The sequence below is a fragment of the Pomacea canaliculata genome, linkage group LG1 (assembly GCF_003073045.1).
Source record: "Pomacea canaliculata isolate SZHN2017 linkage group LG1, ASM307304v1, whole genome shotgun sequence".
Lineage (NCBI taxonomy): Eukaryota > Metazoa > Mollusca > Gastropoda > Architaenioglossa > Ampullariidae > Pomacea > Pomacea canaliculata.
The window spans coordinates 8,342,236-8,361,279 of record NC_037590.1 but is presented as its reverse complement, the minus strand read 5'-3'; the positions used below and the strand labels follow the sequence as shown (position 1 = coordinate 8,361,279).

The window sequence follows — 19,044 nt, the reverse complement described above, 5'->3', positions numbered from 1 at the left end:
TGACCTTGTTGGGTTTTCTTTTTGTCGTCTTAGGTCGTCACAACAACAGCAACGCTTCACTGTTTGTTAAGTTCAAGTGTATTATCTCATACTGCAGGGCTTCTGCTAAGATTTTTAAGGGGTCCCTGTTCTTCGCCCAAATTTGAAGGGGGACCCCATTGACAAAATTGAAGGGGTCCTCCGAACTTTTAATGCGTACTGTACGCAATTTTTTTGCGTAAGCAGAAGCCCTGTCATAGAGAAGAAAGGATAGAACAAAGACTAGATACTATTATTCAGACAAGAATCCTAAAATATGTCTGATAGTGTAATGCCACTTGGTTTCTTTGAGTGCAACCAGTTTATGTTAAACAATGATTTTATTTTATCAGGCAAAAATAGTCAAACCAATAAAGTCTGACGAGTACGCTTTATATGAAGATATTTTTTCAAGAGAATAAAGTAACAGTCAAACGTGTGTCTCAATTTTCTGGTGAAAGAATAAAATTCACACGAGATCTCAACACCTTAAAGAACAGCAGAAATGGCAGCTGTTTACCGGCAAACAAGCCGAACATCAGGAAATCACGTTTTAAACATCGCACACAAGTATTTTTGAACTGTCTCATTGGTCTGTCTGAGTTCGAAGCTTTGACAACCTCAGCACACTCATCTGTCTTCAACATCTCTCCTTGTACACTCAACACATTTTCGAAATTTGATTAATGTGCGTCAGTAAACGACATTTGACCCGACCTGACCTGTCTTATGTACTCCATATTGCTCGTCATAAAACTGTAATTTTAAAAGCACTATGACCTATGCGATCTGGCATTATCTGAAACGTTCTCTGTAGGTATTCATTTAGAAACAGTACAGCTGTTAATGCTAAGGCCTTGGCAGTGTTTTCAGAGATCACTTATCGTCTGCTCGGGATTATTTGTAACCGATGTGATTAAAAGTATCACTGCGACAACATATCTCCTCGGACACAATCGCCAACTTATCTGATAGGTTAAGATACAACTGAAACAATACAAGGGAGGTGGTCAGGCGAGATGTCACTGTAACTTTCCAACTGTATGCAACAATAATTGTTGCTTTGAGCGTATGGAATGTTCAACACTTGTTTAAAAACACACACAAAGTAATTCTTAAGTGCTTTTTTCTGCAAGTCTGCTGAGCTCTTGCTTCCTCCCTACCCACCCATCTCTCTTTCTCTCAAATGTTCTCTTTCGTTAATTATATATACACACTACATATGTACATATTATATCTAGATATATTTCTATATAAAAATATATATTTATGTGTATATGTCAATGTCTTACGTTCTATTTAAATGAGATTGTAATCATTGTTAAATGCAGTATTCTACCTCATTTAACAGACTGATTCTGGAACAAGACAATTGTACAATCTGTACTAACTGCGCGCACGTAGTCTGTATAAATGTTTTCAGGTAGTCTGTATACTTTCATGTAGTCGTAGAGCTACGTCTGGTTCACTGAATGTTCCACACAGATGTATTCATATATGCAAATTTGAGTTGTCGCAACCTGGATGTTCCTTTGAACTGTACATTGTATTGTAGGTTTTACAGTGCTACACAGAGTGGTAAAGGTTTGGACTCCTTTCTGTATCTATGACATAAAAACCGTGTGATAAAAGTCTCCAGAAAATAGGAAGATTATGCAAAATTGTCAATTTCTAACTTTTCATAAGCACATTAGTTTTTTTGTGCTTCTTTATTTTGTACCAACAGTAGGTATTTCAGTTGTTAATATGCATTTACTTTATGCAGATTGTGCTAGTGTTGCAAAATATAAACACAGCGGGTTTAAGAGCGTGTACGTTTAGTGTTTTGGACCCATGGCGGTAATTATCCTTGCTTATGCTTGTAGGTTTTTCGGGGCGAGGTGGGTGGAGAGGAGGGAGAGGAGGTTTTGTGCTATCATCGGCGTATTGCCCTTTGCAGAGGAAACCCTCCAGCAGGGTAGCCATTGACATTGGCAAGCGCCGAACTCTCCGAGTCGATAGTCTTGGCGCTGGAGCCAGTAAAGTGAATGGCAAGACCGATGATGAGGCCGATGACAAAGAGAATGAGGAAGGTGCAGAGGGCAGCTTTTATGATGCGGTTTCTCAGTGACGAGGGAGTCTCGTCCTTCCAGCCGTCTAGGCCGGATTCCCGCAGGCGCTGGCGTCTGCGTGTGGCGTATGGGATTTCCTGCAACAAGCGTGAGTGACCCTTGTAGATCTTTATTTTGTAAGGGAAAGTGCTTCAACCTGGAGGTGATTTCGCACTGTGTGAGAGATCGATTTACGACAGTCAACAAGAAGTAGAACAAGTTTACAACACTCAACAAGAGTATGTACGCGGCTTACGACAATCATTAACAACAAGGAGAACAAGTTTAGGACAGTCAACAAAAGCGAATGAGTAGTTTAGGACAGTCAACGAGAGTAAATGAATGGCTTACATGAGTCAACAAGACACCAAAAGTAATTAGACGATAATCATAAAGCAAAGAAGAGATCAAGTCAATATTCGCGACAGAAAATATTATGTACATAACCACGAACTAATATCCCTGGACTGCTGGCAGACGATTTTTTCCAATTAAGTGCTAAAATGAGGCATTAGATGAAATAGCTGCCGGTTTATTCACATTCTTTGTTTAGGCTCGCCGAGACTAACAGCGGACCACTTCGCAAGAGGCTAAGCGTTGGTCTTGGCAGACAGACAGCAATCCACCTATACACATCCATGACGTAACGTAAGCAACAAAACAAGTATGAATGCGCTCAAATAAATAGGTATTAAATAACTGAGCAAGGAAGCAGGCAAGCGAGTAAATAATTAATTTGGTAAGGGATTACAGGCTGCATGTAATATTTAAAAAAATTGCTTTACTTCCAAGAAAGGAATTAAGTGAGCGAGAAGAAAACAGTATTGAAAGAAGGAAAAGAAAAGGAAGGAATAAGGTAATCAAGAAAGTAATAAAGCTTGCTGAGAAATGATTACCCGAGAAAAATGACAGAAACACTCCCCCCTCCATCCCTACCTTCGCCATCCCATCCAAGAGAAAAACAACAAAACGCCCAGGTGATTTCACTTTCCCGTAGACAACTCGTCTCCCTGCATTATGCTATCTTATTATATTATCAAATCACCTCGTAAGAATCATCGGAGACGATCATCTCGAAGGCCGGGTCGTCGGTCGTGATGCCGCCCACCTGCACGATGCTCAGACCGCCGGGGTTAACCCTGGAGTCACAGCTTCCGGGCCACGCGCCACCCTCGTCTTCCTCGGCGTCGATGTCCTCGATGCTGGCGCGGATAGACTTGTTTTTCTTGGACCCTGTGGCGGAACCGCTGTCTGCCTTTGAGGATTTCTTCTCCTTGGACCGGTTTTTGTCTTTCTTGCTCTTCTTCATCTTCTTGCTGCTGCTGCCGCCGCTGTTGCAACTTGCCTGGCGTCGCATGGCGTCCTCACATGCGGCGTCAACGGCGGCGATCTGTTCTCTGATAAAATTCTCATCCAGAAGGTCGTCATCAACGTGTAGGCTGGCGTCGCCCGATGGGAAGTTTCCAGAGCCACTGATGTGGGCGACGTCGCTGGTGCCCTTGTTTGCCAGGTATTGGCTCTGAGCTTCCTCCAGGTATCGCTGAAGGTAGGCAGGTGCGTTTAGATCATCTGCCTGCAAGAGAAAACACTTAATCATTTGAAAATCCATGATCTTATGGGTAACACAAGGTAATAAATTCTTCAAAAAAATCTACCCACGTGCTCTCAACGTTCGCATCGTTGTATTAAAGAAACTGCACATTCTCAATATTGTTGTAACACAGAACTTCAAGTTATGGCAATGAAAATGAAGACATTCTTTATTCCACTAAGATTGCAATCATAACCGATATACTAGGACCAGTATTAGCACAAACAAGCGAACACACAAACCATCTCTTAGACAACCAGGTGGTTGCTTGAACTTTTCTTTACCGTACAAGATTCTTAATGAGTCGTTTATCTAAGCCGCTTAAATGTTGCACGTTGATAGTAAAAATAGCATCATTAATTTCAAGTATCACAGTTACATAAAGCACAAACAGGTTCGGAGACATGTGTATATTGATAAAAGTTTTAAGTAGTCCTTTTCGATCTTGTATTATAGTAAAGAGCTAGCTGTGCTTTCAACGACTTGCGTTGTCTATAAACGTTTTTTATTTATAATTTTGAATTTTAAGAACATTCATAATATTTCTGATTATTCTTCCTCTTAAATCAAACGGAAACGCCTATTATTGCAATATTGATCAAGTGTTTTAGAAAGAACAAGATTGTAGTGAACACATAAGACAAAATAAAGCAATTTCATTGTCAGACAGGCCTTGTACTGTACTAAACTTGCGTGCTGATATTTATTTATTCATTATTAAAGAAATTCTTCATCCCTTTGTTTAACTAACATAAATGAACACGAACTAAGAAAATAGTTTTGTACATTTTTTAACGATCTAGGCATTATTATTGCAGTATGTATAACAGCTCTTAATGGGAAAATTTGTACAAGCAAAAAAAAAAAAAATCTTATATTTAGGAAATTTCTTTGCTCAAATAAGTTTAGTTTAGTTTATTCCTTGTTGCTCCTTTGAGGAGCATAGGGCCGCAACACCTCGCCAGCGGACCCGGTTTGGGGCAGAACTCCCTTCAGTTGGGTACAAGTGGTTCCGATGTCTTTTGCCTCGCTCTCTACTGTTCTTTTCCAAGTCTGCTTTGGCAAATAAGTTTAGTAATGCTTATGTATTACAAAATTAAAGGGAAAATATTTTACATTCAAATATACTTTTTGTTGATTGTAATATTTTCCCATTAAGAGTTGTTATACATACAGTAACAATAAAATCTAGGTCGTTTAAAAAAGTAAACAAAATTCTTTGAAGAACTTCTTATGCAAATTGTAAAAAATCCCTGATATAATATATTACAGAATAAATGAAAACTTTGTACACAAATATTAACCTTTCTAAAGCGCGCTTGCAGTTTATTTATCATGAATTCGAAAACGCATGCACCACAGGGAAAGCAATCTAACAGTCGTCGCTTTGGAAATAATTAATGTGGTTGACATCCACAGGAGATGTTATGGTTACCACAGTTATCTCTGTCGTTATCTTGCCGCCTGCTGTCCTCACCCCTCTGTCCCCACACTTTGTGAGGCTTTGAGACTTGTCCCCAGCCATCTCCAAATTTCAAGTTATGGATCACATACCCGTAGTGTATCGGCGGAGATACCTCCCTGATGCATTCAAACTCAGGAAATGTTGTCCATTCGGACAATCATGTGTAAGACCGGGGCGGAAAACTCTCATAAAAGTCGAAAACATAGAACCATAAACACGCCTCATTTCATCAGTCTGGCGTTCATCGCTTAATAACGATGTTTGCCATGATGTAAAATATGCTCCTGGAGCGCAGGTTTCATCAGCATCAACTTCCCTGAGTCCGTGCACCTGCACTATTGTCCAATCGTCTGCTGGCCACTTCATAAGTTTGTGTGGCTGCAGCGGGTAGGTCAGCAAATTATTGACAGTTGTCATCCAAAGTCTCGTGGGATGGCAGTACTGTTGACCTGGAGGTTGTGTGCGTTTTCGCTGTAGAATTGTGTGTAGTCCATTGCATCACATCAAGGCTTTAAGTGATAACAAGTTCGTGAAACACAAGTCAGCCACCACCACTGCTACCTGACAGCTACAACTACGGCAATCATCACTGCTAGATGCTGCAACTACTGTTACAGCAGCAGCAGCAGCAGCAGCAACAACAACAACAACAACAACAACAACAACAACAACAACAACAGTACAATCACTTTACTTCAGATTTACTTCATTTTACTGCAACAGGAGCTGTGACTTGTAAACAAAACCAATATTACCAAGTTTTGCGATGACTGTGCCTCTCCTTTCCACCGTTGCCTTGCCCTCCCTAATGGGGTCACGTACTCACTCCACAGCTAAGTCTAATGAGAGGAAGAGTGCTGCGTCAACCGGGTATCGAACCAGCTCATTAACGCTTTTCGGGTTTGGAGACAGCTGCTCTAATCACCAGGCTACCAGGAGAAAGGACAGGGCAGCAGGAAGCGTGACTAGTGTGACATGAGCCCCGAGGCTCATCTCGAGCTTGGCGCTGTAGTCTGTCTACTACTGTACTCTATTATTGCTTTCTTTATTTCGCATTCTTCTGAAATTAGTCTACAGGTGCGTTCTATTGTTTGGTATTATGCTTTTGCAAGTTAGTCGACATATTATTTACGCTACTTTTAACAATGTTAGCATGCATAGTTTATGACCTTTTTGCACTTCCAAGGGTTTCTTCCTGGATAAGAACAAAACTGCAATCGACGATGAGCAATAATCATTCTGAACCAGGTTAAGATACATAGGATCGATTAACCGTGACACATGCACTTATGATTTTCATCATACAAAATCCATACACCATAAGAAAAAAGAAGAAAAAAAGAAGAAATCATTGTGCTTTGACAGGACTGCACGCCTGAATGCTGCTGACGCAATCTGGAACAAGACAAATCGATGTTTTCTGGAATTTTCTTGAAATACAGTGCTCTATTTTTATATTATTGTTTTTACTACCGCCAAGAGAGAGAAGAAGAAGAAGAGGGGGGGGGGAACCAAGAGACTGCAAAACTGCTCATTTGGAAGAATCGTTGGAGTTGTCAATAGAGACAATAGCTGCGTAACCTGCAGCACAAAAGATCGATTTTATCCAAACAACCAAACAACGGGACTGGCTTTGAAGCCATCGCTCTCTATCGCCTCTTTATCTCGGCGGACAGATGGCCGGTTTCGAATTCCGTTCTTAACTCGGGTACGATGACGAATCGTCATGGACATCTGCACTGCTTTATCAGTTGCCTAGGAAACCGCTGCTGGTCATCTGATGAAAGCCTGATGCACCCAAGTGGCGCGCGCATCAAACCCTAGCGACCGGAAGGAGCTCGGGCAGCCAGCAGACGACAAGGTCGCGTGTGACGTCGGAAAATAAGATTCGTGGAGGTCACGTGGGCCTTTAAAGATGTCGGCGATCCTTCATTCCAACGAGCAGTTCTATTTTCACGAATTACTTCATTATCACATACAAAAAGGCTTTATTGTCATTGCTTTCTATTTATGTCATGTTCTCTCAATTCTTGACAAATAACCGAGTCTGGAAGACAGATATTGTTAGGAAGATTCCAGAATACCAGGTGTGTCTCGCCAAGCAAAAATATGGAAGTAAAATAACATCTTAATGCGGAGAGTGTACAGACAGTCAACAGCCAGGTTGTATTTCTGATTCCCTGACGATGGGATTAGTGGGCACTAGAATCTGAGATACAAAATGAATAAGTTTAAAGGTGTGCACACGTGATTTTATTTAATGCGCATGCCTCCGCATCAACCTAGGTGGATAAACGGATGGCCGAATAGTAGGATCATTGGCATCCGAACCGACAGGCGTGCCGGTTCGAAGCCCGTGTTGCGCAGCAAAATTCCTTCATTCGACCATTCTTACTCCATTGAAGGTTGGGGAAGCGAGGGAGAGGAGATGGGCACCGCCCTCACATAAAGCTGCACCCGAGAAAAGTGTGGTCTCTAACACCTCACTCCTACACACCGTTGAAAAAACAAATAAACAAAAACAAAACAAAACAACAACAACAACAACAACAACAAAACAACCAAAAAACCAACAAAAAACCAACAACAACAAACCAAACAAACAAAAAACCAACCTTTACCTTTTTACTAGGTAAGATACTATAGGTTTTACGGGAAGACTAAACTATTAGTTATTGTTGTTGTTCTAAGCCTCAGATAAGACAACAACACATTGTTTTACAATCGTTTAGAGTTTAGATTGTCAGAGAAAAGGATTGTCAGAGAAACAAACTAGGCCAGCATAGCTGAGGGACACACACACACGAATTTTAACAATCTATACCAACCCGTAGAACAACTGACGCGTTGTGTGTCGGTGCTGTATTAGAGCTGAACTCTCCGGGGCTAAAAGGCGAGTCTCTGAGCTGCTGCTTACCAGCCAAAAGTGATGCCGTCATCATGTCCCCAGAGCCATCAAGGCTACTGAGCTCGTCCGTTCGCTTGCTGCTGTCCACCAGACTTTGGAATAAAGCCTGATTGTGAAAAATGCACGTTTCTTGGCACACCTCAGTGAGGGTTACGGTCAGTGGCATCTTCCGCTGGTCTCGCTTGGGCTCTCCGTTACGGCTGCCACACGTACCTGGGAAAGCTTGCACCGTCTCCATCTCGCGACACCTCTCACACCCTGGTGACGTGCACATGTCCACTCCTTCCAAGTAATTGTTGTTGTCCAGAAAATCCTCGACATCTGTCCTGGCCGCCACTCGTTTGCTCATGTCAGTGGTGGTTTGTAATATTGAGTCATCATCACTTTCGGAGATAGAATCCTGAAAATAAGCAACTTTGGTTCTATGAGCTCCAGAAGTCTCTTGTAGATGAATATTGCAAGTCGAGGTATGCTTGGTTCCAGTTTCTCTTTGATTCTTGTCAGCTAGTTTCACGTATTCTTCTGTCTCGTTGACGTAACTATGGTGAAGGCACTCTGTGGTATCTTTATGGCAAGAAACATCTAAAAATGATGCTGGGATAGGTACATGTAGGTGGTCACTGTAGTCACAGCCGAACCTCCTCGCTTCTGGTCTGTTCTCCTTCTTTCCTTCTGGCGTACTGTCATTACCATTCAAGTCCTTCTGCTTTTTCCCGTCTGTGACCAATGCTGAGTTGGGCAAGTGGCTAAGTTCAGTGGGTAAGTGCGTGCTGGACTGCAGGCGGCTCTTGGACAAACCTTTCTCGCGAGGGAATCCGTTCCTTCCTTGTTCAATATCAATCTTTTTGTTGCTGAAGCTCTCACTGCACACGTCGTGGTGAAAATGACACTGCAAATCACTGTCATGCGCATGACACGCATCTGATGTGGTTGTGCAAACACACTTCCTCAAGTCCCAACTAGAAGGAAATAGCAGGCGAAGGTCCTCGCTACTGAAGTGCAAGCGACTGAACAGTGAGTCACTGCCTGAATGATCTAGAGAAGTCTTCGTTCCATTTTTCAGGGTAAGCACCCCAACTTTTTCCAGGGCAAACAATTTTTTTAAAAGCTTTGCGCTAGCATAGTCAATCTTCTCAGTCTGTCCACGCAAGGACTGATGAGGCAGGAAGTAGGCACAGAAGTGTCTGAAGCAGCACGTGAGCCCCGGATGCAGGCCCTGAGCAGGACGTGTTCCACTGGGGTCTTCCATCACGAAGTGGAGGACGTGGTCGAGGGAGGACGAGGCGGTGATGCGTGTTCGGCGGAACGAGTCACGGTTATAAGGCAAAGGGTTGTCTCCCGACGGCTCAGTCTCACCGTATTCTGACAGAACACTGATGGTGTCAGCGTCGTTGGCAGTGTCGAGGGTTTCCCCTATGGTGGCTGACCTCGCATCACAGTCGGCTAAGCTAATGTCACTGTCGGCCGATACAGGCTTGACGTCACTTGGGAAGTCATTCCCAACCGCCTCCAGCGACTCCTCGCGGAGCTTGGGGGGGATTTTTTTCTCTACGTTCTTGAACGCATCCCATATAGGTTCGCGATGTCTCGGCGACGATCGATTATCAAGAAATGACCACTGAATGTTACTGGCACTCCCAGGATGGTTCTTCTTCTTCTGAGATTTCTGCGATTTTCTGTCCAGGGAGCTTGGGCTGTTGTTGCCATCATGGGCACCACCGCTAGACCGTGGCTCAACGTTTTTGTCGCAAAACCCACGCCATCTCGAAAAATCTCGATCCACTGTGGTGCTTGGAGTCCAGAGAGAAGGGGCGGAGTTTTGCTTGAAGATCTTTTGTTTGTTGCGAGGGAGGCTCTCGTACATCTCGATCTGGATCTCTCCGATGGGAAGAGCACTCTCTGACTGGGTGTCCTTGTCCTTGTTGGTGACGTTTCGGTCGCTCTCTTGGTAGATGGGGTTGATCTTGACTCCCCGGAGTCGGCGTTCCGAGATGGGTCCGCCATGCCACTCCTGGAGAAGAAGAAAGAAGGAACGAAGTTTAATTTTAGTACAACGTGTAGCCACATTGACAAAAAAAAAAAAAAAAAAAAAACAAAAAATCTGTTTTGTGATGTCTATCTCTGCGGCATAGTATCTAGTTAACAAAAAAGTTATTATTTATTCCTTCTTTTTTAGAAGACTAGTCAGGTACAACTATTCTAATAGTAGTACAGTGAAAAGAAGCAATGCAAATCCAATAATACAGTAGTTTCAATGCTTCAAATTTCTAATGACTGAAGAAATCAAGACCTTATTTCATCGAAATTCGAATATATATTTCCTGTAAATAGTAAACGTTTTGCAACTCCGTCTTTTAAATTTGACAAACTGTCGATTAATTTTCAGTAAAAAAATTAAGTCCTACATCGAGTGGACACTCGCTTGTCTCTTCAGCTTTTCGTCGCTGACTTTCCTTCTCCTTTTTGCCCTCCCCCCTTTTTTATTTCTTTTTTTGACGCCGCCGCTAGTCCATCAATAGAAATGGGGCGGAGAAAAGAAAACTGCCGACGGTGTTGGCGAACAGCGTCAGCAAGCTTGACGACATCGACCGCAGAGATTTTCACCTGTAGCTTCCTGTCGACTGGCATTTGTCGTCGTAGGGCCTACGCCTAGAGACAGTCTCTGACGTCCTAATATCTCCTCTAAACCTCCTACCCCACTTCCCAACGCCCACCATTTCATTCTGACTCTCGGTTTAAACTATCAAGAAAGAGATCGTATTTCGTGAGTGAAAAAAAATATCTTTCCTCGTACTACAATGAAATAAGTATAAAGAAGTCCAATTTAGAGAAATGGCTCACATTTGGTACCAGCGGGGAGACATGTTTTTAAATGCACACCGATGAACGTTGACATTTGAGGGTGAAAATAAAATCCGTGACGCAAGGAGCGATTAAACTTCTTGATGCACACCACTTACATCAGCAAGACTGGATGCTCATGAGTAGGGGACGTCCACATAAGTTTGAGAAAGCAGCCAGCAATGCAAGAAAATTTGGTTTTGAAAAGGCGACCAGAAAGAAGTAAAAGAAGAGAAGGAAAAAAATCTCCTAGCTATAAATTCAAGTTAATTTTACTTTCTTTGTAAGTTTATATTCTATCTCTTTATTTTGCTAAGTTGATAACCACTTAATTTCATAATCAAACTTTTGTTGTATTTGCTTTTTTTGGTTTAACTCTCAGTTTCATTCAAGTTTTAATATTCATTCTTCGAAACATGATAAATATGAGAGAAATCGACTATCAGTTTTACAGAAAATCTAATTCTATTTGCCTGAGTGAGTGGTGTGTGATGTGTGCTGTTGTGAGGTCCGATTTATGTAGTGGAGTGCGATGTTGGTCAACTGTAACATGTAAAATGACAAGAGGGCAATTGTTTTCTCCCTGTGCTCTTGGTTGGTAAATAGAAGGCTTAGTTTCCCTCGTGTGATCAAAAGATAATTCGCAACCTTCAGTTTCTCCAAGGCCCACACACCTGTGCTGTACGCCTTCTGCAGTCTTTGAACAAACAATTCATGAAAATAATTCGATGCAGCGTGCGTCACCGTATGTGCCAGAAACCAAAACCTTGCATCGACTCTCCACCAACATCCGCTACTGTAATCTTCCCTGAAGGCATCTAAAACTTTACTGGAATCAGCCTTTTAATACTGAAAGGAGAAATTACACTCAGAACCAGAAAACTGCTCCAAGTTTGTTTAAACACCTGTCAAAGCATGGTCATTCATTGGATGCTTTCTGGATAGTGTTATTAACAGGAACTTTACTTGTTGAGAGATAAGATAATTTAATTAATTGACTACAACCTTTGTCAGATCATTCTAGCTATATGCTCTACGATCTGAGCAAGAAAATAAACACTTGTTGCTGAAAATGTCAACGATGGTTTTCTCGCTTTGCTACTTGTGGCAGCTCAATTCTAATAACAAATTAGGCTTTTTTGAACATATTTACAGCAACAATCAAATTCTACGATGGCGTCTATACGGTTTGCCTATAACTAGTTCTGCCCAGAAACCTCCTAATTCAAACACGAGCAAATGAAAACAACTTTGTTAAACTATTCCAGAACACTATACACATTGAATTATTACAACAAGCAAACATTCAATGCAGACATCCTGGGGACCAAATATGAACCAGTTCCGTGGACCTACCATGAAAAACAAAATCGAGAAAATATGGATACTTTCTGCAACATGAGAAGCAGTTCTGGAAAAAATACTGCTTTACGAAATAGAGGTTCTATGTAACAGATGAAGAAAAAATAATTTGGGGCAAATGTCTGTGAATGCTGTGATGCGCTAGTCTTGTGGAAGTTTGTCGTCCGTCTGGATGCAATCTGATTGGTTTAGCAACTTTGAAGAGGTAAGATATATATATGCCGATAGAAACTTCAACCACACCTTTGGTCAATTTAAGATGATATACATCTAGCCCAGCAGGACATTGCTCTGCTAGTCGGCTACTCAAACCGCTGAAGCGATACGTGAAGTAACCTCATCCACAGAGTTGTTATTCAAAGGTCTAAGATCACAGAACCCTCAGTCCACGAGGTATGTTGGGAACATAGCAAATGTGGATTTGTTAAGAGGGCCTTCAGAGTCCCATCCCCATTTCTAGCAAGTTTAGGTAGGGTTATTCAAACGATTCATTTCTTATGAAAGCTCTTGACGGGTAGGAGAAAGGTTGAACTCAATACTTTTAGCGCTCAATAGGTTTGTGTAAAACTTCATTCTGGATTTTATCTCCCGGAAATGGCCCTCTTTGTTATTTAATGTTTCTGCTACATGCTGTTTTTCCAAGATATTAGCTGTAAACTCTGTAATACTTTTTGGCAATGTCTGCTCATCTCGGGTCTCTCCTGCTCGCTCACCTCTCATATTTGACTTTTCATTATAAACAAAATGAAATTGACCTTCATCCTGTACCCTGTATCTCCGTATATTTAAGTTTATTCCCGTAAACTCAAGACTCTTCTACCCAAGTTTCGCTAGACAGCTCATAAAACACATCGTAGTCGTCGTCGTCGTCGTCGTCATTATTATCATTATATGAAAAAAACCGAAGCTATTCGCCGATGAAATAAAGTTTGGATTGTTAATCGCCTTAGAAATCTGATACAGCTGTTGCAAGTTTCTAACATGACTAACAATGGATAAATCTTTTTGAGGAATTGAAATTTACAGTTAGTTCTGTAAGTGGTGTAGGTCTCTATAATTTGACAGCAACTTAAACGTTAAACGCGAAAGTCTTCACAGATGCTAGAAAAACGAAACAAATGAGATACTAAAATTAACTACATTAAACGTGTATTCGTTAGTTTGTTGCATATTTCTTTTCCTTTGTTATTTTGCTTTATTTTTCAAAAGAATCTTTTGAAAACACTCTCTGGTTCACGATTACATCAGGATGAGTTTTACCACTAAAATAATCAAATTTTCTCTAGTCTTCGCCATGTTATTTTGTTTTTATATATTAAGATATAAGCAATGACAACATTAATTAATAAAGAAAATGCATAACGAAAATTGCACAAAACATAGAAGCCAGCGTATTAACTGCATGCGAATTTTATATTAGCTTATTTTATTTCATGGCAGGTAAATAAATCAAGATTTATTGCGACTCCTGAAAACTGACGAGAGAGACAGAAAGAGGAGAGAAAGAGAGAGCAACAAAATCAGCGAGAATGTCAGAATACAGCCTTTATCAGCAACATAAACGCTAATTTTTTTTACCAGAAAACAAAGTCGTTTGCATTCAACAGGGGTACGGTACCTGCTGCAGCGCTTCCGCCATAGCGCAACATGTGAAGACGTGAGATGGACAGTGGCCACCAGCGACTCTCCCAAAGACGGCAGGACAACAACAATAAAACACCTGAGATGTGATGGTCGGCAGGATTCCTGACTAGCCGCCGCGCAGCCAGCAACTCTTGCGCACATCCACACGGCTACAGCTCTTTGCGTTTCTTTCTCATCTTGTAATCGACGATTACAAGGCTAGAACTCAGAAGGGGGCAAAAGATGGCATACATCTTGTAGGCGGCTCGACGACTGACCGGGAACAAAAGACTGACACCCTCACCTGTGTCACCCGTGTGGCTTGCCACGCCCTGAGAACGCGGCTCCTGTTATCTCGGAGACGCAACTGCGAAACGCAGCATCGGCCGCTCGCAGAGAGCGCGCGCTGGTCTGGCTTCCAGCGTCCTGCACCCGGGACACAGCCACACTTGCCAGCGTTCTGCTCTCGTCTGGGGTACAGGGAGATATATATTTATCTGAGGGGTCTGGGGCACAACCATGTCATGTTGGGATAACGCCTGATAAGAGCTGTGAATCATTCTCATTTTACAGGCTTTCCCACTTCCACCTCTCTCTCTCACACACAAGCTTTATGTAAAAATAATAAGCATCCAGTGGCACGCAACTAAAACAAATAAATTCCAGTAAAGTATTCCACATCACGAAATGTCATTAATTTCACTTGTTCATATTTCATTCTCAACAATTTCCGCCCAAATCCTAGCCTCACTCTACGTGTACACTAACTTACTGCGAATCCTACGTGTTCGCTGTCGGCCCTCAGACAGTTCTCGTCCCGTGCCTCCACGCGATGCTTGCTAGAGATTCCACCCACCCTTGTCGACGATGATTGTAAATTCTTTTAAAGAAAGTAAATCAGCCAAATCGTCTAGAATCTGAAAGAACCCAAAAGTAGCGGTCGTGGTCGGGATGGTGTTGGCGGGGTGGGTAAGGGGGATGCTAGTGATGCAGGATGCGGCCAACGCGGTTTTTCCGAGAGGCAAACGTGTGTGTCAGCAAACAGGTTCAGTCTGATTGATGGCAACCGCGTTGTCTCGCTAGTGTCAATGCTGTACACTGGCGGTGTACTGCTCGTCACGGGGGTCTTTCCGTTTTGTGTTGGGAGTCGACTGGGAGAGAAGATATAGATTTGTGTAGACCTTTTGGTTCCCGCCTCACACGTCAGCTTGCTTGTTTTCCTTTCTTCTTTCCTTCCTTTGCTTGCTAGTTTGTTGGGTCTTTCTTCTAGTTGTCCGTATTTTTTTCCATTCTATTCTTTTTTGAAGGTTCGCCTTAACTAGGAGACTATATTGTGCAGCCGGTTCCTTAATCACTGTTTCCTTCATTGAAAACCTGCTAATCCCTATTGTCTTCGCTGGAAATCTTCTGATCACTATTACATTCACTGAAAACCTGCTGATCACTATTGCCTTCACTTAGCGCCCTCAGTTTCCGCTCTTCGAAATATTCGTCACTGGACTCCCACTAATCATCGTATCCAGACACCCTCTAATCAGAGTATCTTTCGCTAGGACTCCACTATTTCCTGTATCCTCCGCTGGGCACCTGCTAATCACAGTATCCTTTAAGCTCTCGTTAGTTCTTGTATTATTTAAAAACCAGTCCTTCAGAATCTCCTGTTCAAGACGAACGTGCGCGTAGGGTATCCCCATCCTGATAAGATGCGGGCACCTGTTTGCAGCTGAATACTTTATTTACCCCTGTAAGGCTTCAGTTATTTCTTCCAACGTCATGTGACGGAACCTACTGTGAAAGCGCTGCTGCTTTCGGTTTGTCCGATGACAATGACTAATATTTGCTCTATGTGTGACTGTTAGGCATTGTAGATACGATGCCATTTACGAGAAGCGACAATAAGGTCATGGGCATTGAACATTAAACAATTTACGAAAGATCAAACACGTGTGTGTGTGCAAGAGAGGGAGAGAGTTGAGTGCGTTATTAGAGATAGTGATGACCTAAACCTAATTTAATTTTAATGTGGACATCCGGATCCGGAGGTCAGAATATCTGCAATGTTGCCAAATTGTAAGGGTAGGTCTAGTACAGTTCCTCATAAAGACGAAGAACTACGAATTATCCGGGGAGGGGTATAAACAGATTGGAGGCTTAGGAAAAGGAGGTGAAAAAGGCTGCCGATTTTCCCGACGATTAGTTATGCTTTCCCGAGTGGACGGTGAAGACAGCTTGCACACTACCCAGTGGCGTCCTAACCACCTTATCTAACAGGAACCTAGGGAAGGGGGTGGGTGGTGGAGACAAGAGAAATGTCCTTGCTTGGGCTGAGAGGAAATCAGAGGGGAATGATAATCTGTGCGAACAAAGAGGCGGAGATTTATGGGTGTACTTCAAACATGGCTTACTACACACTCCAGTGCTCGTGTTCTGGTGTCCCACTACCAGTCATTCGCGCTGAATCAGCCATTTCCCCTTTCGCCTCTGAACCAAACCACTGTTTCCAAAGCGATACATGGAAGTAGCAGATACCTCGACGAGTATTCTTCGTTACCATGGAAACGGGATGCTGATCAATAAGCAACTTACGTACCTGGCCGACGCACGGGCCCGCATTTCTGCTTTGTGAGAGGTTGGAAAACCTCAAGAACTTGGTACGGTGATGAATCTCTATCCATTGATTTTTGCTTTGCCTGCTAATGCTGTGGGCAGGCGGCTCATCAGAGGTAACACTCGTCACAGTTCTGCTTGACTAGACCGAGCGGGCAATGCATCAAACTCGTTCGCTCCCTTGTTTTCATATGCTGTGCGTGGCTTAGCGGTTTTCTTTTAGAAAAAAAAAACATATATTAGATAGTTAGGGGTGGGATTATAAGTGCGTGGGTTTGCGTTGTGTTGTGTACTTCACTACCAGAACTAGGTAACGCATACTGCCTACAGTTCATTTACACATCACTTCCGTCCACTGTATGTACACGCCACCATCAATGAGACACACTTTTTAATGCCTAGAGTACATTTCCAGATAAGCAAGAGACAAGCAACAATGTACTGAGAAGGGAAAAACGCTCTTGGATAACAGAAATCAATTATTCCTGTTTGCTGTTCACGTCCCCATAGCCCTAGCAAAAGTCAGGACCTCGGGCATCTTTTGCCAGTCGCACCAGTTCCGCTCGCGAAAAGGGTTTTTGGTAGTGTATGTGCAGGGAGAGGTGGATAGTCTTTTACAGGTGTGAAAACATTTTATGACACTTCCTAGGCTTGTGTCGGTATGAAGGAAGCACTAGGGGAAAAAAAGACCGGAGTGTCTAAACACAAGGCGAAAGAGATAAAGTAATCCCTAACAATCCAATGTTAACCTTATTAAAACAAACACAAGCAGATTTTGGGCGAGCGATTTCAGTTACGACGAAGGGGGAAAAATGTTTCACCCCTCAGAATACAACCAGGTTTGTTGTGTGCTTGAAGGCCACATTCAATATATCTAGGAATAAAGTATTATTATTTCAAAATAGTTTTGTTTAAAGGTCAGTGGCAGTAGCTTCGCCTCCTCGGTCAAATCTTGTGGATACGGCTAAAGAAAAGGTGATGGCGTGTCAAACTGTATTCAAGTACATTTTGCAAAGCCTGACCATCAACGTGAATAGACTTCTCTACTATTTACTCAGGCTCTTTACATGTTCGTTCTACTGCGAAGACAACAGGAAACAAAACAGCAATGTTGTCAGCAGTAGTGTGTAGCAGCAATCAGTTTCGAGCGGAATTCGCATCATAACACTGACGACCATACTGGACGGCAACATCAAAGCAAAGGAAAATCACTACAGCTGTGGAACAAGGCCGTTGAAACTATAGAGCCCATCCTAAACTGCTCCTGCATTTTTGATTGCATTTCTGCAGGGTTAGTTCAGATGTTGGATCGGTCTAGCACACCAAACTCGTTGATGAAAAGGACGATACCGGGCCATCAATCTTGGGGTCCTCGTATTATCTGTCCTTTGGGACCGAAAGGTCGAAGAGCAGACCTTGGGCTGGTTGTGTTATTATCGACCTTCTAATACGCTGTGAGATGATTAGTTATGGTTCTTTATGTCATATAGCCACGGCCATATAGCTAGTACACCCCTATATATAGTAAACAAATGGGTAGTTATGAATGCCATACGTATTTGCCAAAGAAAGGGATTAATTGAATAAATGAAAGAGTGGCAGTGTGTGATTCTAAATTTTAAAAATGTCATTACGCATCTGCCGAAATTCTCAGGTGTATGCATGAGGAATTCGGACGATAATTTTTAAATGGATTTGAAAATATATTTACAACAGTCTGGAAGATATATGCACCGTATACACCCATTTACATCTCCATCATTACCCCAACCCCCACGCACACACATTTGTCGTTGCCTCCACTGAGTTATCTAGTGTCAATGTTTTTCCCCTTTAAATACCATTGAAGACCTTGCTCGTTAAAAAAGAGCCCTTACTCGGAATATTGATCTGCACATAGAGTGAGTGTGTTTTCAGTCAAAGGCCACTGCCCACAGAACACATAACAACAATGTCACATTTACTAGTACATAGAAGAAGTATAAAAAATACATTTGGAAACAAGTATGTATATATATACTGTCTGATAATTGAAATAAAAACAATACAAAGCCAATATATTTTTGTACCACACCCACCACGATCGACGTGTATAGGTGATACCCCCTAACGGCCTAAGTCATCGACAAACAAGCCCCAATTAGGTTCAAATCATCGTGACACCTAAATAAAACATAAAACAATAAATAAATAAAAGTTGTTGCCAAGCGCGACAACGAACCAAACTTTTCCTCTCACTAAAGTCGATCCATGCATGGACGTAGATAGGGGATCTAAGTTCGTGATCCATGTTTGCGTGCGCGCCGCTTCATGTGTGCTTTGAAGGAATATAAGCAGAAAAATTGATGTTCAATATTAAAAAGAATCGGTACAACTAACATAGCTTGAATGTAAGATGATCTTCACAAGCAAACAGGAAATATAATATACACGTCCGTGATTTAATGTGAACTTACAGAAGTTTGATGTTGGGAGCACAGCGAGCACGGACTTCTTGTGTCTGCAGCAGAAGATCGCGGAGGAATATTCGTTCTCGATT

General features: G+C 42.3%; 1 protein-coding gene across 3 annotated transcripts; it reads right to left on the bottom strand.

Moving 5' to 3' along the window:
* Positions 1 to 1,719: 1,719 nt before the first annotated feature.
* Positions 1,720 to 18,996, bottom strand: LOC112572644. 3 transcript variants are annotated; one of them, XM_025252414.1, is made up of 6 exons: positions 18,383 to 18,996; positions 16,489 to 16,721; positions 13,894 to 14,368; positions 7,993 to 10,083; positions 3,154 to 3,681; positions 1,720 to 2,206 (listed from the first exon to the last, which is right to left on the bottom strand). In XM_025252414.1, exons 3-6 carry the CDS (start codon positions 13,912 to 13,914, stop codon positions 1,934 to 1,936), a joined length of 2,913 nt encoding a protein of 970 aa, XP_025108199.1. In that variant the 5' UTR covers positions 13,915 to 14,368; positions 16,489 to 16,721; positions 18,383 to 18,996; the 3' UTR covers positions 1,720 to 1,933. The 3 variants fall into 3 exon arrangements, with proteins under 3 accessions (XP_025108199.1, XP_025108216.1, XP_025108207.1); XM_025252431.1 differs by lacking the exon at positions 13,894 to 14,368; XM_025252422.1 differs by lacking the exons at positions 16,489 to 16,721; positions 18,383 to 18,996 and having other exon boundaries at positions 13,894 to 14,766.
* Positions 18,997 to 19,044: the final 48 nt, after the last annotated feature.

Coding starts and splice junctions, on each gene's coding strand:
- LOC112572644 (XM_025252414.1), bottom strand. CDS start 13,914: ATGGCGGAAGCGCTGCAGCAG. Junction 10,084..13,893: donor TGGCGGAAGCGCTGCAGCAG/GTACCGTACCCC, acceptor CTTCTTCTCCAG/GAGTGGCATGGCGGACCCAT. Junction 2,207..3,153: donor TCTCCGATGATTCTTACGAG/GTGATTTGATAA, acceptor CGCTTGTTGCAG/GAAATCCCATACGCCACACG.